The sequence below is a fragment of the Diabrotica virgifera genome, chromosome 7, assembly GCF_917563875.1.
Source record: "Diabrotica virgifera virgifera chromosome 7, PGI_DIABVI_V3a".
NCBI lineage: Eukaryota > Metazoa > Arthropoda > Insecta > Coleoptera > Chrysomelidae > Diabrotica > Diabrotica virgifera.
Genome location: NC_065449.1, coordinates 80943417 through 80965975, shown reverse-complemented (window position 1 = coordinate 80965975; position 22559 = coordinate 80943417). Strand labels below are relative to the sequence as shown.

Here is a 22559-nt window from a genome sequence, read left to right as displayed (position 1 = left end):
TCTCTCTGTATTTCCTTTCTCTAATAGTTTCTTTTCTCCCTTCTTTCTAAAATATGTTGAGCGTTGCACAAATTAATGTAAGATCGTTACATAATAATTTTGATTTGCTAAAAGATCACTTACAAAACAAAAACTATGATATCTTAGGTGTTACTGAAACTTGGTTAAACGGTGATATAAGTGATGAAGTTTCTGAAATCAATAATTATACATTTATTAGACAAGATCGTTTGCTGAATGCTGGAGGAGTTGGTATTTATATAAAAAATGGCTTACATTTCTCCGTAATCTTACAAGAATGTAAGCCCTTCATTGAGCATATTTGGATAAAAATCACCCAAAATCATAATGTATTAATAATGGGAATTATTTACAGGCCGCCAGGCTCAAGTCATAGAGAATTCTTGGATTATTTCGAGGATCTTTTACCACAGTTTTACGCTCAATCGGGTAAAATTGTGTTCTTGGGTGATTTTAATATAGACCAATTAGACGTTAACTTTTCTTACACTTCCCAACTTAATAATATATTTGAGTCTTTTGACATAAAACAGTTAGTTAATGAACCAACTCGTGTGACTGACAGAACATCTACTTTAATTGATTTAATATGTTCAAGTTTTGATGGTGTTTTTGATGTGGAGAACTTAGATATCAATATCTCCGACCACTTTCTCACATGCTGTAAAATTAAGTTTGATAAGCCTCCGCCAAATAATGTTTCATTTACATACAGAGCATTAAGTCGCATTAATTTCGAAGAGTTTCAACGGGATCTTGAGGGTGCATCCTTGCACAACCTATATTTAATTAATGATATTGATGAAAAAGTGACATTTCTTACAAATACATTACTCGGTATTTTTGATAAGCATGCCCCCTTAAGAACTTGTACAAATAAGCAAAAACCATATTGCCCCTGGATTACAGACAATATACGACTTATGCAAAAAATGCGAAACCAAGCTCTAAATAGATATCGTCGTAGTAGGAATCCGGAACATTGGAATTACTACAAACAGATTAGGAACTTAACTACTTCTACTATTAGACGTGAAAAAAAGATTTATTTAAACAATAAACTTCAAAACTGCAACGTAAAAGAAAAGTGGAATGAGCTTAGGAAGATTAATGTACTTAACAGAAAACAAAATCATATTCCAGATAATCTTAAAGACGTTAATAAACTTAATCAACATTTTACAGCGGCTTGTTCAATTAATCAACAACCCAGTAATGAACTTCTAAGTTTTTACAGAAATCATTATATGCCAGTTCAAGAGCCATTTCGTTTTAATACAGTGTCTATGGAGGACGTTGCCGATATTATCTTGAGTGTAAAATCAAAAGCCTTTGGACAGGATGATCTTAATATAACTCTAATTCAACTTTGTTGCCCCTTTATCGTGCCTTTTATTACGCATATTGTTAATAGCTGTATCATTGAGTTTTACTTTCCCGCATCTTGGAAAAGAGCAAAAATTATTCCTTTACCTAAAATAAAGAATCCAACTGAATTTAATCACCTGCGATGTATATCTATCCTACCCACGTTCTCGAAAATAATCGAAAAAATTATGGAAAAGCAAATGAGCAATTTTTTGGAAAAAAATAATATTATTCCTGCTAAGCAATCAGGATTTAGGACAGGTTATAGTTGTGAGACAGCGATTTCCGATATAATTGACAATATAGTATCCGCAGATGATAGAAAGTATGCAACAGTTTTAATTCTCTTGGACTATTCGAAAGCCTTTGATATGATCAATCATGAAATTTTAATATCAATTTTAAAACATATAGGCTTCGATGAAGCTTCATTGAATTTAGTAACATCGTATTTAACTCTTCGTACTCAAACTGTGGTAATTGACGAAAAGCGATCAAATATATGTAATATTCTGTCAGGGGTTCCTCAGGGAAGTATCTTAGGACCTTTGTTATTTAAAATTTATACTTTTAATATTATAAAGTCCTTAAAACATTGTGACTATCATCAATACTGCGATGATACACAACTAAAATATTCCTTCGCTCCTCATGAGGCGCAGTTAGCCAATGCAAGAATTAATTCTGACCTTCAGGAAATTTTAACTAGCTCTAACAAACATCTGCTTAAAATAAATCCCTCTAAATCGGTAGCCATGTTGTTCTGTTCTGAAAATCAACGTGAGCATCTGTCAACGAATATTGTACCTTGTATAGATAACAACACTATTATTTTTCAAGCATCTGCCAAAAATTTAGGACTTACTATGGACACTAAATTAAATTTTAACAATCACATTAATTTGTGTTTAAAAAAGGCTTACTCCATGTTAAAGGCTTTATACCCCCATAGGCATTTTCTTAATATTAAAACAAAGGCAATGCTTTGTGAATCGTTGATTCTTTCTCATTTTAATCACTATGATCATATATATGGACCATTTTTAAGTGTTGTTAATAAAAAAAGGGTACAAAAAGTACAAAATTCTTGTCTTAGATATATTTTTGGAATACGCAGACGTCAGAGGGTTTCTCACAAATTTCTTGATCTTGGCTGGTTAAACATGTTCAACAGGCGAACTTTGCACTCGCTAAACTTTACATACAAGATCATTAAAACAAAAACACCCAAGTATCTGTACAATAAATTAAACTTCAGTAATGAAATGCACCGAAGAAACTTGAGACCTACAACCTTACTTAGAACTCCCCAGCATAATAAGCAAATCTTTAAGAAAATATTTTCTTATATCGCTCCATCACTTATTAATAAATATAAAATTTTTAATTATAATTTATCTCCTATTACTTTCAAAAAGAAAATTAAAGCTCTACTATTAAATTATCAGTAAAAAATGTGTAAACAGCTCTTTTCTTTCTTCTTCTTGTTTATTTTTCTCTTTCTCATCTTTTCTTTTCTTGTACTTTTCCTTTCTATTTTTTCTTCTTCGTCCTTCTATGTGAATTTAGAATTAGATTTTTTTCTTTTTTTAGGTTAGGTTATTAGGTTAATTATTATTATAAAGTAACAATTTTTTTTATTTAGATAGTTGGCGTTCAACAGCCCTGTATTTTCTGGTAAAGTACAGATGCTGATATCAAAACGCATTGTTCCTACCACATTTCAAATCTATGTTTTTTTTTGTAAATTTATATATTTTTTTTGGAACAATAAACGTCTTATTATTATTATTATTATTATTATTATCATTTGTTACGCACTGAAAAATGATCATGAAAAGGACAATAGTTTTAAAAACAGTCGATCACCTGACAAACGATTAATCGTTAGTTAACAGCCGATCATAAGTGTTTTGAGTCTCCAAAAGGTCGATTAACCAGTAATAAAAATAAGATTTTTTTATGGAAGAATTAATTTTGAAATATTTATTTAACTTGCAGAACATGGATATCTCCGACATTTTTTCAATAAATAGCTGTTTAATATTTCTTTATTAAAAATTAGGCACTCAAAGGAGGGGAGCCCTTATTGGTGCAATGGTGAAGACAAAAACCCCCTAAAACTCGCCTAGGACCCAGTACATCCCGATTTAAAAATACAACTCGTATAAAAGTCCTCAAATTACTTAACATGGTTTTGAAATTCAGACTTAACGTCAGTAGCATTATATAACCTTATAAGAATTTCCATTATATTTATTACTAATCAAGTAAAACCTATCATGTTAAATTAACTAACATTCTTGTAAATAACTCTAAAAAACTATAATAAAAATCAAATATAGGTATGGTCCGTACAATATAGATACCGTTGTACGTCATCCGCGTCATCGCACATGACGTCACATGATACCAACACGAAATGTTTAAGTTGTAAGTGTGTTCCTTTGTAGAATCGTTTAGCTGTGTACACTGGAATTATAGCCTCTAGACATATTTTATTATATACGCGTAGAAATAATGTTAGAAGATTTCTATTAATGTAAATTTAAAGAAAGATATCCTAACTTGTTTCATTTAATTTGTACAAGTGGAATATAAAGCGTTTTTATAAAGCGCACTTGTTCGGATTACACTCAAGGTGACATTTTGGCATAAATTGGTAACATTTATTTGACAGTTGCGGTGTTAACACTTCAGATTTGTTTTTATTCTTTACTATAAGTATTTGTTTTATTATATTTATTGTTTTTATTATTTACTTTAACGTAAGATTATAACTTAATTCTTGTTTTCTATTTCTAATGCTTTTATTTATTTACATTGAATATTAATTTGTTTTGTTGTATACGCAATAATTATGTAATATATTTGTTTTAAAATGAATACAAGAATTTTTTTGTAATTCGGCAACAATGTCAACTTGATCTCTGATGGAGATATAATAATCTATATTGTACGGACTGTACAAAACAAAAATAGGTACATGTGAGCTACACAAATTGCTAATGAAAAACGTTTAATAAGTTCTTTTTTTGGAAGGAATATGCTCCTGATTCTCACTTTTTCGCTTCTTCTTTGTAATATTCTTTGCCTTTTTATGAAATGTTTCAAACAATCTGTGCAATTCCGTCAAAAATTCAGTACGAGTTTGGTCATCTAATTTGTTCATGAGACTGATGATATTATTATTCAAAAATTCCATTTGACGAATTTGTTTGGTGTTTTCCTGGATCACATTTGTCTGTTCATTAATTTCCTCCTCATGCCTTGATTTGATATTTATCACCTTTGTCTGTTCTAGCTTTCCTCTGTCAAATTCATTAATTTCCTCCTCATGCCTTGATTTGATATTTATCACCTTTGTCTGTTCTAGCTTTCCTCTGTCAAATTCATTAATTTCCTCCTCATGCCTTGATTTGATATTTATCACCTCTCGCAAACACCTTGCATCATCTAAAACAAAGTTAGAACTCAAACGCTCCATATATAAACTATACTCGGATTCACGAGTAAATTTCAGTGCACTCCTTATGACAAGCGAGGTTGCCGTTTAAAAACTAGGCATGTTCTTGATCAGAAAGTACAAAACAGGGCCGAGTTGGCACCTATGTATGATAACCGATAAAATTAAACCATACAATCTTATTAGAAGTAAATGTAATATTTACAACTTCAAAACTTTTGAAAATCACAAAATTTAATAAAACATTTTTCTTGAAATTTTTTTACTAAATTATACAGGGTGTGGCAACGAGACGGAGTATACTAGGGAAACTGTCAGCGATATTAACAATTCCGTCGGCAAAAATACGTGCCGTGGCTACTAATTTAAATAAGTAATTCATATACCTACAAGATGTCCCAACTTGGATCAATGAAATAGAGATAAGACTTACAATTATTCAAAACAATAACAGTGTCTAGTCGAAATTAGCATCTCTACTCGATTTCGGAAAAATCGTAAGATAAGACTTACAATTATTCAAAACAATAACAGTGTCTAATCGAAATTAGCATCTCTACTCGATTTCGGAAAAATCGTCCTCACTGGAACTGCCGGTATTGACCGTTATAATCACCGGTAGGATATCTTCTTGTAAGTTGTCAGCTATCCACATTTCTTTTTCAACTCTGATACTCTCATGACATGCTGTATACAGGGTGTAACAAAAATACAGGTCATAAATGTATTCACATATTCTGGGAACAAAAATAGTTCGATTTAACCTAACTTACCTTAGTACAAATGTGCAAATAAAAAAAGTTACAGCCCTTTGAAGTTACAAAATGAAAATCGATTTTTCCCAATATATCGAAAACTATTAGAGCTTTTTTATTGAAAGTGGACATGTGGCAGTATTATGGCAGTAGTATCTTAAAAAAATTATAGTGGAATTTGGAAACCCCATCAAAAATTTTATGGGGGTTTTGTTCCTTTGAACCCCCCCAAACTTTTGTATACGTTCCAATTTAATTATTATTATAGTACCATTAGTTAAACACAATGTTTTAAAAACTGTTTTGCTTCTTAGTACTTTTTCGAAAAATCAGTTTTTATCGAGATATTTTGAATATTTGTCAAATCCACCACATATTTGTATATGGTTAAGTACGATTATGGACACTTGCTAATAATATGAAAATTTATTTATAATTTACATTTTTAGGTATATTTTGAACCATATTAAAAAAGAAGCCACATCTCGATAAAAGGTGCCTTATCGAAAAAATACAAAGAGGCAAAAAAGTTTTAAAAATACTGTTTAACTAATGGTACCGCAGTAATAGTATAATTGGAACGTACAAAAACATTTGGAGGGTTTAAAGGCACAAAACCCCCATAAATTTTGTATGTAAACGTATTAAAAAAGAAGCAGCATCTCGATAAAAACTGCCTTATCCAAAAAATACTAAAAGGCAAAAAAGTTTTGAAAATATTGAATTTAACTAGTGGTACCACAATAATAAATTAATTGGCATGTACACAAAAGTTTGGGGGGGGGGGGTTAAGGGAACAAGACCCCATAAAATTTTTAGGGAGTGCACAAATTTTACTATAATTTTTCTTTAAGATGTTCCTGCCATAAGAATGCCACATGCCTATTTTCAATAAAAAATGTCTAATAGTTTTCGATTTATTCGAGAAAATCGATTTTCATCAGCTTCAAAGGGCTGTAACTTTTTTAATGTGCATATTTGTACTAAGGTAAGTTAGGTTCATTCGAACTATTTTTGGTCCCAAAATATGTACTTTAATTTATGACCTGTATTTTTGTTACACCCTGTATAATTTTGCCACTGTTCAGCAGAGACATTGGCAAACGCTTCATGTATGAGTTATATTGCACACGATCTTTTTTAAAGTCAGTGTTTCGGGAAGCAACGAAATGTTTAACTTGACTCCAAACCATCTCTATCGAATTGAGCTCACAGTGATAGCGAGGTAATCCGAATACTTCAACACCAAGTATTTCTCGACCAAATTTTCGATGTTATGCTTAGCATATACAGGGTGATTGATTGTCGGGTAAAGCTCCGTAGATCCGTTATAGTAATAGATAGCAATAAAAGTTAATAACAAAAATTGTAGCCAACTTTGAGCTTTACATTTCAAAATTAATTAGAATGTATTTGATAACATAGGGGCAGACCAAACTTATATTTTTTTAAATGGAACACTGTATTTTACTTTATATTCGAAATCTTCTTAACTTCTCCATTACAAAAATATAAAGGTTTGTTATGTTATACATGGTATTTACAAAGTTATAACCAATTTTATAATAAAGTCGTAACAAGGTCAACTCACTGTATAAATAAAAATAAGCACAAAAGCAATGGATTATTGATGCCATATTTTTTTATTTATTGTCAAAATTTTCATAAATTATTGATATTGCTAATTTTCTTTACATGGTGAGTACATTATTGTCTCAGTAATTTTAAATGGAACACCCTGTATTTTATATCACTATCGAAAAGTACCATTACTGTACTTTAATTTTTATATAACATTCCCTATGTCTAAATTTATTAATTTTCTAGATATTTTCATTTTTCAGACCAAATTATTAATTACGGGTCTAAATCTTTCCAAATTTTAAGTAAGCCACGACTGAATTGTCTAAAACTGACAATTTACGATTACTTACTGATTATTTATTAATCTGGTAACAAATGTACAATAACATTTTTGATAAATATACAACATTTTTGAACAATTAAAACTACTTTTGTATGTAAGTGTAACAAATAAAAAAAGAAAAATAATTTACTAGTTATAAATTTTACAAAAACACAAACACAAAAAACAACATTTTGTGGAAACAATTAAAAACTACTTTTGTATGTAAATGTAACAATGTACCTAACGAATAAAGAACGAAAAATAATTTATCAGGAAAAAATTTTACAAAAAAAAAACATGACCACAAAATACAACATTTTTGAAAAAATTAAAAGCTACTTTTAATAAAATATTTTAAATATTTAATTACATAAGTTGTTCAAAATGACCTCCTAACACATTTATGCATGCCTAAAAACGGCCATTGAATAAGTTACTTACACTACGAAGCATGTGTATATGTTGTTGGAGGCATTTTATAACCTTCATTCTCAAAGAAACCCCAAAAAAATCAGTTCAGTTTATTACATTCTGGTAATATGGGTGGTCACGCTACTGGTCCATTGAAAAATGAAAATATCTCGAAAACTAATAAATTTAGCCATAGGGAATGTTGTATACAAATTAAAGTACGGTAATGGTACTTTTCGATAGTGATATAAAATACCATTTAAATATCCATTTAAAATTACTGATAAAATAATATACTTGTGTTTTAACTCATTAGATATAAAGAAAATTAGCAATATCAATCATTTTTAAAAATTTTGATAATAAATAAAGAAATATGGCATCAATAAACTATTGTCGTTGCACTTATTTTTATTTATGCAGGGAGTTGAACTTATTACGATTTTCATATAAAATTGATTAGTAACTTTGTAAATACCCTGCATAACATACCAAAATTACCAAACCTTTATATTTTTGTGATGAAGAAGTTAACAGGATCTCGAATATAAAATAAAATAGGGGGTGTTGCATTAAAAAAACATAAGTTTGGTCTGCCACTATGTTATCGAACACCCTGTAATATTCTATCTAATTTTGTAATGTAAAACTCCAAGTTGGCTACAATTTTTGTTATCAATTTTATCGCTATCTATTACTATAACGGATCTACGGAACTTTACCCCACTAATCAATCACTCTGTATATCTGCGTAACTCTTTGCTACATCCAATAGTTCTAACTTTAAATAATCTTCTTCAAAAAATATATTCTTCTCTAGTAACGATTCTTGGATTTGATGTTTGTTCCAGAAGCTTCTTGCGAAATTTTGTTTGTATGAATGATATGGATCATTATCCATTATTACAACATTTTTCTCCCCTTTGAGGAGGTTTGCGATTAGTTTATTTTCAAACCAATCTTCGAACGACATTCATTTCGTCATGGTAGTCGCCTGAATCTTTTTTTGCTAAAAATACACAGTCTGAACTTGGTACAGAACCTCTAACAGATACAACATCTAACAAGACAAATCCCGGACCTCTTTGTTTTGGATCTTTTAGACCACCAGTAAAGCCTTCTAAAAATACAACCTTATAACTGATTTTGGTTTAATCCGTCCATACAATATTTACTGTATATCCGGTATTTACCAACTGCCATCCAAATAGAAAATATTGTATCCTCGCGATCGATAATTCTGTACCTATTTTTCTGAGAAATTTATGCCTCCAATTTATGTCAGAACGCTCCATCATTACTGATTTCTTTGTTCTTTTTTCATTTTTTTTATAAGTGTTCTCAACTGGCTCCTGATAATTGATATCCTCATCGTAGGTAAACTCCCGTATCGTTTTACGAGCATCTGAAGCCGACTCTGCCACTGTAAGACCGACGACGAACTCACAACAGCGCATCGTTTTCTTCCATTTGATTTACATTGTTCATAAAGCCAACGCTGAAATCTACAAGTAAATCCGAGCATTCGCAACGTGCGTGACCATGGAGGGGATACACGAAACTATGCCGGCATCCTTAACCCCTTCGGTACGGTGATGCACCCGTGTGCATCATGTTTGACTGTCCGCTCAGTACGGTGATGCACACGGGTGCATCATGAGTTTTCGTTCGCCATATACGGCGGGCCACCATCTGAATTATATTTCAGGTATTTTTGTTCCGTCCGAATTACCTTATTCAAATCTAAAAGTGGGGAAACCACGCCCAAAAGTGGGTGATGTCCAGAAGGAGATTAAATTTAGTTAATTTGATTGGTGATAAAGTGATAAGGTTGTTTGGATGTTTGACTGATACGATTGTGTGGGAGGTGAAGTTACTGTGCTGCTGTTTACAACTTACCTTATTATACCTTGCAAGATAATTCGGATGGAATTTCCCAGATTAGGAGACTGGGGCGATATCAAACACAAAATAATCTGGGGAATTCCATCCGAATTATCTTATTTATTTTTTTTAATAAGTTTTGTTTAAAATGGCATTTTATGGATAAAATTTAATTTAACTCACATACTATGTAGAATAATAAATTTAATAAAAATAGGTTTATTATTTCTAAAATTACTGTTATTATTCCATTAACTTTAATTAGTTGTAGTGTGATAATACTGTATTTTAACCGACCGCGCGAAGCCGCCCGGTAAGCGCTCGAATCCGTATATAGCCCAGTCGGGATAGCATTTGACCTTGCATTAGGAGCTGCCCCAAATTTTATTTTTCTAATCTTTAGGGAGGGTCAGTATTAGTATAAATTTAAAATCTCGACTGAATTCCACCGTTGCGTTAGCCGCCATCTTGATTTTCAACTAAAACCGTTTTTGATCAATATCTCCGCCATTTTCAAATTTTTGACAAAAAGTGTAGAAACTGAAATTGTTGAAAATGTGATTTTCTATAATTTCATTTATTATAATTTTTTTTCGTGCGGTCGATATTTTCCGAGTTATGAGGGGAAAATAGTGACAGTTGTAGCATAATTATTGAATTATCTCGTTTATTATTAGTTTTACAAAAAATATTTACCTATACAAAAATGAAGAGAATTAAATTTTGTACAATTTTGATGCCGTTCATTTTTTGATAAAATCAATATTTAAGGTAGTACGTATGTGGTAAAAGTGCGAGCGTAAGACCTGATTGATTTTGTATCAATTGTTTTTGTTCAATATCTCCGCCATTTTCAACTTTTCGACAAAAAGTGTAAGAACTGAAATTGTTGCAATTACGATTTACTACAATTTTTCGAGAGAACCAGTGGCGGGTCTACAAGGGGGGAAATGGGAAAATTCCCCCCAATAGGGTCCAAAATTTTAAAAAAAATTGTTGGAATATCACGATATATTAGCTGACATAAAACTTAAAATATCGACAGACAAATTCAACCAATAAAACCAGCTAGTTAATAAAATTAAGTGAACTTAATGTATACAATGTCTTTTTATGTCTTTTATATACTTAGTGTGGTTGATGTTTCATTGGAAGTTTCAAAAATTGTATAAAATATAATTCTCTTTATTTTTGTTTATGTACAATTATGTCGTAAAGTTAATAATAAATGAGACAATTCAATAATTATGCTTCCCCTCCGCTTTCATTATTTTCCCCCTTAGCTCGGAGAATATTGATCGTATAAAAAAATTGTGCCAAAGAAATTGTAGGAAATTGCATTTCCAACAATTTTCTTTCCCACCATTTATGTCGAAAAGTTGAAAATGGCGGAGATATTAAGCAACAACAGTTCTCATTTAAAATCAATATGCAACCATATTGATAAATAAATCATTATAAAATTTGGGGCAGCTCGGATACAAAATTCAATTCAATAATTATGCTCCCCCCACCACTTTTTACTATTTTCCCATGTAACTCGGAAAATATCAACCGCATGAAAAAAATTGTTAAAAAGAAATTGTAGGAAATTATATTTTGAACAATTTTAGTTGAAACTGGCGTAGATATTGAACAAAAACAATTGCTATAAAATCAATCCGGTCTTACGCTCGCGCCATTACCGCATACGTACTACCTTAAATATTAATTTTAGCAAAAAAATGAAAGAGATCAAAATTGTGTAGAAGTTAATTCTCTTCATGTTTGTACAGGTACATATTTGTTGTAAAACTAATAATAAACGAGATAATTCAATAATTCAATAATTATGCTCCAACTGTCACTACTTTCCCCTCATAACTCGGAAAATATCGACCGCACGAAAAAAATTATAATAAATGAAATTATAGAAAATCGTATTTTCAACAATTTCAGTTTGTACACTTTTTGTCAAAAAATTGAAAATGGCGGAGATATTGAGCAAAAATGGTTCTCGTTTAAAATCAAGATGGCGGCTAACGCAACGGTGGAATTCAGTCGAGATTTTAAATTTATACTAATATTGACCCTCCCTAAAGATTAGAAAAATAAAATTTGGGGCAGCTCCTAATGCAAGGTTAGGCCTGTTATTCGTCTAACCCGACTGGACTAATATAGGAGCCGACTTGCCGAATGACGATCCGGCACGAAGGGGTTAACGGCGAAATATGACAATTTTGGCGAATTTTTGTAATGTCATTGTTTGTATAACAAATTTTATCAAAAATGGTAAATTTACTAGAACCTATTTTACTTCGAATCAGTCCCGAGGCACTACACAATTTTCGGGCCCCTATGGCATTCTCTGTACATGGCCGTACCATACTAGTTGTTTTGTTTTTATGTCATAAATTATTGTAGGTGTGACTCCCATCATTTCTCGTTTTATTTCATTTGGTATCTGATCTCTTCTTGAGTTGCCTCTGCTCTTCTGCAGAAGTCCATTTCTGTTACTAGTAACATTTTCTCCGTTTCTTTTTTAATTGTATTAATAATTTAATAGAAATATAGTTGCATCGCAGATATTTAAATTTTTATTAACAATGAATAAAATTTATATTTAAACTATTAAACATTGTTTAATTATAACTCTTATTGTTATTATTTTACATTTCCTGTTCGTAAAATGAAAGAAGTTTAAAACAATTATTTTGTTACTGTAATATAAATGTTTTTTTGATCATCTTTCTAGGCCCCATGAAAATACGGGCAGGTGCCTCATGGGCCTAGTGGTAAAATAGGCTCCGAATTTACATATTAACGTCAAATATGTCATATGTTTATCATATGCTTAACATCAAATTGTGATTACCAAAAATTTCATGCGACTACACTAGGTATCGCGTCAGTCATGCACGGAGTAAATAGTAACAGAAAATTGTATGTGGAGAAGATATACCTTTTAATTGTACAGGGCATACCAGGATCTGGATATCATAAAATTTATACAAATAGGATGACTCGAGGTAGAAGGGGCATGTGGAAACGGCAGAAAAAGATGAAATATGTTCCAAAATAAACGGATAAATGCCAGTTGGGCATAGAACTAGAGGAGGACCAAATATTAGATATAAGGAACAAATAAAACAAGAAGTACCTACTTACTTTTAAACAGGCCAAGACCCCAAAAGATTGACCCAAAGCAATGATGACAATAAAAAGATAATTTAAAACTAGTTATTTAAAGGGTAAAAGTTGTTGATTTCTGACAAGTGTGAGATGTATTACATGAGACAGGCAAAGATAACAATTAAACCAGTAAATTTACCCCATAAACCACCACCTTCTCCATAACAAAATAATCAGCTTTAATGTAAAAAGTTAATAACTAAAACTTGGCACATATATTATTTTAGAAATGTTTATTTCATATCAAATCAAGGGATAAATATTGTTCATTCTGCTTAAGAGCAAGGTTGGTTATATATGAGCCAAGCAAGGATAACAATTCACCAAGTTAAATTGGAATAGGATTAATTATAATGTTGGCAGCAACAAAAAAAAACTGGTGTTTACCTTCCTTCTTGAATAAGAAAGAGTAATTCTTGTTGTTAGTTATTTAGATAATCAAGCAAAAATGCGTCATGAGTAGAAAGAACTTTCAAAAATAATACTTTCTCTGGATAAGAGTACTTATCCTCATGTAATGCCATCAAGACAGCTTTAGAGGCGCATGGCTTGTACTTGAAAAACCATTTGAAGATAAAGGTCTTCATCGTCGATTTCGTTTATTACGAAATTTATGTTCAATTAACCTATCAAAAATTTCAATACAATGGAAGATTTGGAAGAAAGCCGCTCGATGAAGAATTTTTGGGTGAAATTATACTCGCAGAAGCATATGATCCAATGGTAATGGCATTGGAAAATTCAAATGCTGACATTACAGCTGATTGTATTAAGACTAAACTTTTGCAAGACAAAAAATAGCTGAAAGGCAAGTGTGAAGAAAACAATGCACTCTCGGCGCAGACATTTAAAAAAGTATCATATTGTTGGGGTTGTCGTTCCAAAACACATTACAAAAATCAATGTAATAAGACGTAAGTAGACAAAACGCCTGACAGAACTAAATCTCAAAACAAAACTAAGACAAAACTATCAGACCCAATGAACTGTTCTGTGGGAGTACCACAAGGTTCGGTTCTTGGTCCTCTCTTCTTAATTGTTTTTAGCTTTGGCACTTGGCACTATTAAATGCTTTGAACAAAATCTAAAAACATTTCTAGTTAGCCTTGCATTTTACAGTATTGAAGAATTTTTAAATTGTTAATGTATTTTTTGTAATGTATTTTTTTAATGTACTAAACTTTTAATGTGTATACATTTGTATAACATATAATATTTTTTTGACTAGTCAGATAAATTTGTGTAAATTCTACACGAATAAATTCTATCTATCTATTTATCATGAAAGAAGATGTATGGTACATTGATAGCAGTGCATCTTCACACATGACCAGACAAAACAAAATTTTAACAGATATGACGAATAAAAATTCTGGTCAAGATATTATGGTGGCGAATGACTTCAAGCTTACAGTAAAAGGAACTAATAATGCTACAGTTACACTAAGAGACAGTCAAGAAGTATACTTGATTCAAAACGTTAGGTATGTACCAAACCTATCAGTAAATCTTTATCAGTGAATACCTTAGTAATCAATGTTGATCTGTAGTATTTGACATCACCAGATGAAGACTATTTCACAAACAAAATATAGAAGTGAAGAAGAGACCTGAAGCCACAGCAACAAATCTGGATAGATTGTACAAACTCGATACAGTGATTAACATGTTGACGGACAGTGCATCAAAAATCAAAATATAAGCAAGTGTTGTATTTGTAAATGAACTTTGAATATGAACTATATGTATTTATGAATATGAACTATATGAACTTTGCAAAGTAGAATAGGGAAATTGCTGCATTTCTTTTAGGTTTAGATTGGGTCATTTGAACCATTTTAGCATGGATCTGTTAGAAAATGGTATGGTAACTGGTATACATTATAAAAAACAAGAACATCTGAGCTTTGTGAAAGCTGCATTAAGGCAAAGCATGCCAGGAATCCATTTCTTAAAAATCCAAACAAAGAAGTTGCTAAAAGTAAACTCGATTTGGTTCATTCAGATCTGACTGGACTTATGGAGGGTGCATCATACCTATAGCCCAATAAATGACCGTTTTGGAGTGTAATTTTCAGGGGCAACTCCGAATTGCATGAACATTTGGATGTAGGTTCTACTTACCCTCCACTTCAAAGTTGAATTTGTGCCGTTGGCTGCTTTTACTTGAGGGGTGACAGTCACCCCTTCTCGGGGGGTAAAAACGCGTGTTTAAAATAAGCCCGAAAATGGATAAATTGACGGATTATAAGCAACTTTCGTTCCATCAAGTTTTTTACGTAAGTCAATACATTTCAAGTTATTCGTGATTGAAAATGTTGATTTTCGACAAAAATAAAATACGTTTTCAGACCGTTTTTTGCAAATAACTCAAAAAGTAAATATTTTATCGAAAAAAATATTCTTAGCAAAAGTGTAGCTTATACAAAAAACAAAAAAAAATGGTGTATCTGTAAAGTATATAAATTAAGCAAAGACAAAGTTGTAGCTCATGAAAAATACGTTCTTAGTAGTCTAATTCCAAATCGAATAATTCAATGCGAAATCAACGAAAAATTAAGCACTTTTCGGGAAGAGCTTATTAACATTTCTAAAGTATCTAAAAAAAGCTTTATACAGTGGAACCTCGATAAGTCGGCCCCCGATAACCCGGAAGTCCGGCTAACCCGGACCGATTTTCATCAGACAAACATTTCAACAATAAAAATGTATGTATTATGTTAAAACATTTTATCTGTAGCCGCTTCTGGAATGTCTTAAAAATATCGAGTTTCATTGATAAAACTTGGCTTTGACGATAATATAATGTAAAAATGACTCATGGCACACGGCGGCAGAACGTTCATTATCCATTATCGGGCTATCGCAAACAACAGGCACCTTTTATTCCTTTATTTATTTTCAACTGTCTTTTAAAAAATTATTTTTAGAACAATGGTCTTTTAAACTTTAAACAATGAAAGAGCCACTGTTCTTAAATAACATAACATCGCATGGCAGACGAAATTGACACAACCGAAACTGACTGAGTTTTTTTACCTAGAAATAAACAATACTCTATCTATACTGTCTATACTACAACTATAATAGGTAAGTTAGATGTGTAATATGCATATATATATATTTCATGTTGTTTTAATTATAACGGACTTTATCTATAAGTATACCGTATTTTATTAATTTTTACAATGCTCTCCGGCTAACCCGGATTTTCGATAACCCGGATCGGCCGCGGTCCCGATTAATCCGAGTTATCGAGGTTCCACTGTATTTGTTTTTTACAAAAGTTTCTAGAATGAAAAATAAACGAGTGGTTAATGCGTTGTCCCTACATGCTGAGCGAACGCGGCTTTAGTCCCATGGCAACGCTCAATAAAAAACAAAACCTTGGCCGACGCGGTGTAAATTGAATTGATTGTCATAATTTTTCTTCGCTTGATTAAAAGGCATAATATTTAGCCATCCTTTTAATTCTACCCCAAACGAGCAGATACCTACAGCGAATAGTGATTCTAAGTCTGCTCACCGTGGCTGTTCCAACCGATTAGAAATACAGTCCGCTCTCAACCCCAAGAAATTAGAAAAGAACAGTCCATTTCATGGTCATCTTCGAACCGAATTCCCAGTCCATTAGACTACGAAGAGGATACCCAGTTAGCACCACATCAGGTAAACTCAGAGCGAAGAATACAGGTCAGTTCCTCACGTTGTATAACTTTAATTTGCATTAGCGTGAGATACACATTTTTTAAAGTCAATGGATGACAGTCAAGTTCCTGACATATATTTTAACTGAAAAATAATTGTCAAAGTTCAATAAAGCTTTTTTTACTCATTCTGAGCTTATACTTAAGCTTTTCAAGCCTACCATTGGCGTGTATAACATAATTTGAAAGTTACAACTCGTTTAAACATTCATTTGCCTCACCATAGGCGCAACCAAATTCTTTAAAAATAATTAAAATATTTAATTTTGCCTTACCATAGGCGCGACCAATTTCATTTAAAACTAATTAAAATATTTTAAATTTTATTTTGCCTCCCCATAAGCGCAGCCAAACGCTTTTAAAGCTAATTAAAATATTTTAATTTTATTTTGCCTCACCATAGGCGCAACCAAATTATTTTAAATTAATTAAAATATTTTAAATTTAGTTTGCCTCACCATAGGCGCACCCAAACGCTTTTAAAGCTAATTAAAATATTTAAATTTTATTTTGCCTCGCCATAGGCGCAACCAACCTCCTTTAAAATTGATTAAAGTATTTTAATTCATTTTGCCTCGCCATAGGCGCAACCAAACTTTCCAAAGGTTAGTAAAAATATTTTAATTTTAATTCCAAACCATTCTAATAAAAACTGTAATATTAAATTAAACTTTGATTGCCATTGGCGTACCTGATTTGTATAAACAGGGTCATCAAGTTATATATTACGACTTAACGCTTACTGTTTAACGTTTTTAAATTAGTCAAACCATGGCAGAAGAAGACGTTAAAGATAAGCTTAAATATTTAGTAGCTCGTCGTGGTATAATTAAAGATTCCTTAACCAGATTTGATAACTTTGTAAAAAAATGCATTACTCCGTTATCATGCACCAGTCGTATTGACTTACAAATTCGTTTGGATACTCTAAATAATCTTCCTCTAGAATTTGAAAAAATACAAGGTGATATTGAACAGCTTTGTTTAACAAGTGATCTTCCTGAAATTAATCTTCAAGAAGATGAAAGAAATGAATTCGAAACCAGATATTATGCCTCTATGGCCAAAGCAAAATTCATTCTTGAGCCCCCAGCTCCACCATTAGCACAGCCTTCTTCAATCACTCCTCCTAATCATCATGTAAATACCTATTTACCCCCAATTCCTTTACCTGAATTTCAAGGAAGCTATGAAACTTGGGTAACCTATAAACAAACCTTTGAAGCATTAATCGATAAAAATTCTAATATTCAGAATATTGAAAAATTCTATTATCTCAAAGGCAGTTTAAAAGGCGAAGCAGCTCAAATCATAAAGTCCCTTTCTGCTACTGCAGAAAACTACGATGTCGCTTGGAAATTACTAACTGAGCGCTACGAGAACAAGAAAGCCATTACTCATGCTCATATCAAGGCCATTGTTGAATTAAGCCTTGTTAAGAATGAATCATCTCACGCTCTAAGAAAATTTGCAGACACGTTTATAAATCACTACAAATCATTAGAGAACCTAGGAGAAAAAGTCTCCCAATGGAATGCTATTTTGATTTACCTTTTAACCTCAAAGCTAGATTTAACCTCTCGTAAAGAATGGGAAAAGGTTACCAAAAATATTCAATCACCTACTATTAGTCAATTCACTGAATTTTTAAGTGATAGATGTAAATTTTTGGAGTCTATTGAATGTAAGCTAAACTCAAGGGGAAATGATAAAAGATACGATCAAATTCCTAAACAGTCATTTAAATCGAATAGCCATTCACTTTTAGCTCAAAACAAAAATAAATGTCCTTTATGTGCCGATAACCATTTCATTTATTCTTGCACCAAGTTTCACAGCATGTCTGTACCTGATCGATTTTCTGAGACCAAAAAGGCTTTTTTATGTACCAAATGTTTACGATCTTGTCATAAATCTAGTGAATGCAAATCTACCCATCTTTGTAAAACCTGCCAGGGTAAACATCACAGCCTATTGCATAGAAATAAAGTCATCAGTAGCACGAGTGAAACCTCGCCAACCCACAACTTTAATGGTTCTGCATCCACCTCGCAAAATGCAATTCTCCAACCAAATAATTCCACATCTTCCCAATCCTCTTGTAACTTGCGCTCAACCAATCAAAGCCCTAATTCGTTTATATTGTTATCAACCGCCGTTGTGAAAACACTTAACAAAAATCGTCAACCTGTACTAACCAGAGCAGTTCTAGATAGTGGTAGTCAATCCAACTTTATAACGCAGGAACTTTTTGAAAAATTAAATCTTACTTTCGAACATGTTGACTTGCCAATCTCGGGAATTAATTTATCAACTACTTCCTTAACCAAAAGAGTAAATTTAGAAGTAAAATCCTTAAACGGTGATTATACATTTAAAATGCCTGCTCTTGTTATCGATCGTATTACCGATTTAACGCCTCAACATTATATCAACACTACTCATTTAAATATACCTGACAATATTGTTCTTGCTGATCCCAATTTTTATGACCCCTCTGAAGTACATATTCTCATAGGAGCAGGATTGTTTTTTAATATCTTAAGCTCAGGTCAAATCAGGGGTAATAAAAATCAACCAATTTTGCAACAAACCAAATTGGGATGGATTGTTAGCGGTCCCGTCCCTCCGAGTGCTTATTCTTTGAACACAACTATTGACTCTTGCTTATTAACATCTTCTAATGACCAGCTCCAATCTATCATTGAAAACTTCTGGAAAATAGAAGAAAACTATAACTTGCCTTCTTCTTCTAAGTATACTCAGGAAGAGGAAGAGTGTGAAAATTACTTCAAATCTACCACAATACGTGACAACACGGGTCGTTTTCAAGTGCGCCTGCCCACTAAACCTCAAATTACTCATCTTGGTGAATCTTATAATTCCGCTGTAAAACGATTTTTGTCAATCGAAAGGAAACTTCAAAGAAACCCTTTGCTAAATAAAGCATACAACGATTTTATGTCAGAATACATCACTTTGGGACATATGTCTCCCATTGGTCTACAGACGGACAAATCGAGTTCGATAATATCTTATTATTTACCACATCATGCTGTCGAGAAGCAAGAAAGTTTAACTACCAAAACCCGTATCGTGTTTGACGCATCATCTCCCACCTCAACAGGGTTATCCTTGAACAATGTACTCAAGATAGGACCTACTGTACAAAGCGATCTATTTTCTATAATACTGCGTTTTAGACAACATAATTTTCTTTTAACAAGCGATATTGAGAAAATGTATCGCCAAATACTGATTGATCCTGAACAACGTAATCTTCAACGCATAATATGGCGAAATACTCCTACGGAAACACTTTCCACTTATCAGCTAAATACCGTAACTTACGGCATGGCATGTTCATCCTACCTAGCAACAAGGTGTCTCAAAGAAATATCAATTTTGGTAAAAGACGATTTTCCAATTGAAAGTAACATATTAGAACTCGATACTTATGTTGACGATGTAGTGACTGGTGCCTCCACCGAGGAGGAATTAATCTTAATTCGTAAAAATCTAACCTCCATTTTAGGTTCATTTGGTTTCGTTTTACGGAAATTTGTCTCCAATAGTGACGCTATATTGCCCAATCTAAAGTTAGAAAACTCTAACGCTGAATATATTATATCAGACTCACCCAATAATAAGGCTCTTGGCATATCTTGGAACTCTCAAGCCGATTCGTTTAATTTTAAATCTAAAATAAAACCTCCTTCAACTCTAGTAACAAAAAGAACGATTTTATCAACCATTTCATCAATTTTTGATCCTCTGGGGTTCCTTGGACCCATGATTATCCAAGTAAAAGTTTTAATGCAAAAATTATGGATCCTTAAGATTGCATGGGATGATCCGGTTCCCTCAGAGATTTATAAGACTTGGAAACATTTTATCGATAATCTTTCACTTGTAAATGCATATAATATTCCAAGACAAGTTGTTTCAAAAAATTCCTCAAACTTTGAGCTTCATGGGTTTTCAGATAGTTCGATTAACGCATATGGCGCTTGCATCTACATAAGATCCGTTAGTCCACAAGGCTATATACTCAGCAATTTACTCTGCGCTAAATCACGCGTAGCTCCTTTAAAGGCGATTTCATTACCTCAACTTGAGCTTTGTGGCGCTCTTGTTCTTGCTCGTCTTGCTAAAAAGATAACTGATCTTTTGGATTTCAATATTCAAAGAACTTACCTTTATACCGACTCCACAATTGTTTTAAATTGGTTATCTCTTGAACCTCGTATTTTAAAAACCTTTGTCTGTAACCGTGTATCAGAGATACAACAATTATCAAGCATTGACAATTGGTATCATACACGCTCCGATTCTAATCCCGCTGATATCTTATCCAGAGGAGCCACTCCCACTGATTTACATAATTCTGAATTATGGTGGCATGGGCCCACGTTCTTATCTCAACCAATTGAGACCTGGTCCACAGCTAATCACGTTTCTAACTTTACAAAAAATTTAGATCAGGATTTACCAGAAATAAATCCAAAATCTATTATATTGTCCACCCAGGAAATCAAATCTGATGCAGTTTCCCTTCTTATCGAAAGATTCTCCAGCTATTCTAAGCTCATCAATGTAACCGCATATTGTCTAAGATTTATATCAAACCTCAAGTGTGCCAAAGAGTCTCGAATGTTTGGTGATCTGACCGATCATGAAATCGAAAAGGGAAAAATACTTCTTATAAAACACATTCAATCTCGCAATTTTCTTGAAGATATTCAAATCCTAAAAAAGCAAGGTCAAGTGATGCCTTCCAGTAAACTTAGCTCCTTGCATGTTTTTATCGACAAAAATGATATTATAAGAGTTGGTGGAAGACTGCGAAATGCCGATCTCCAATACTTTTCCAAACACCCGATTTTACTTCCGGACAAATCCCACTTTACTGAACTCATTATTTCCCAAGAGCATAAACGAAACCTTCATTCAGGAGCTCAAGCAACGTTATCATTTGTTCGTCAAAACTTTTGGGCCCTGCATGGAAGAAATGCCGTTCGAAAGGTTTTACATAAATGCATTCCTTGTTTTAAGTCCAGCCCTAAAACTATCAAAAACCTAATGGGAGATTTACCCCCTTCTCGCATCACTATGTCTCATCCCTTTACCCGCTCTGGCGTAGACTATGATGGACCCTTTCTCTTGAGAGAATCAAAGTTTCGTAATCGTCGCTTGAGTAAAGCATATATTTGTGTGTTCGTGTGCATGGCTACAAAAGCGGTGCACATCGAGCTAGCTAGCGAATTAACCTCTGAATGTTTCATTAGTGTTCTAAGGCGTTTTACTTCTAGACGCGGGTTTTGCACCGATATTTATTCTGATAACGGTAGTAATTTTGTTGGAGCCAACAACGAGCTACTAAAGATTCATGCTATTTTAACAAACTCCAATATTAAAAACTTCTCCCAAGAAAACAAAATTAATTGGCACTTCATTCCCCCAAAATCTCCTCATTTTGTCGGTATATGGGAAAGTGCTGTAAAGTCAATAAAAACTAATTTACGTAGAATCCTAACTGATACTAATCCATTGTCTTACGAGGAATTGTATACCTTGTTGGTGCAAATTGAAGGAATACTGAACTCCCGGCCTCTGTTTCCTCTGAGCAATGATCCTAACGATATGGAAGCCTTGACGCCCGGACATTTTTTAATTGGGCATCCCATAAACCTGGTCTCTGACCTAAAGTTAGAAGGATCCATAAATTAGAAGGATTATCCCGCTACCAGCATTTGCAGCTCATGCTCCAGCATTTCTGGTCTAGATGGAAAACAGAATACCTACATACCCTACAGCAACACTACAAATGGCGCTTTGAGAAAGACACGCCCAATCTGCTAGGCAAC

The 22559-nt window shown here is 32.7% G+C and overlaps 2 protein-coding genes across 2 annotated transcripts in view; one reads left to right on the top strand and one right to left on the bottom strand.

The window, feature by feature from the left end:
• The first annotated feature begins 53 nt into the window (after positions 1 to 53).
• On the top strand, positions 54 to 3510 carry LOC126888543 (uncharacterized). Its single transcript, XM_050656889.1, has 2 exons — positions 54 to 1233; positions 3455 to 3510. The coding sequence occupies exons 1-2, from the start codon at positions 54 to 56 to the stop codon at positions 3508 to 3510; spliced, it is 1236 nt and encodes a 411-aa protein (XP_050512846.1).
• An 813-nt stretch (positions 3511 to 4323) lies between these two features.
• Positions 4324 to 22559, bottom strand: part of LOC126888196 (uncharacterized) — a 30766-nt gene continuing 12530 nt past the window's right edge. Inside the window, exon 3 of the mRNA XM_050656249.1 lies at positions 4324 to 4845. Coding sequence (XP_050512206.1) covers positions 4409 to 4845 — 437 coding nt within the window. The 3' untranslated portion in view covers positions 4324 to 4408. The remainder of the gene's footprint in view (positions 4846 to 22559) is intronic.

Excerpts from the sequence above, each read along its gene's own strand:
- LOC126888543 (XM_050656889.1), top strand. The coding sequence starts at position 54 with ATGTTGAGCGTTGCACAAATTAATGTAAGATCGTTACATAATAATTTT. Across the intron at positions 1,234-3,454 it reads TTCAATTAATCAACAACCCA|GCACTCAAAGGAGGGGAGCC; the intron begins GTAATGAACTTC and ends ATTAAAAATTAG.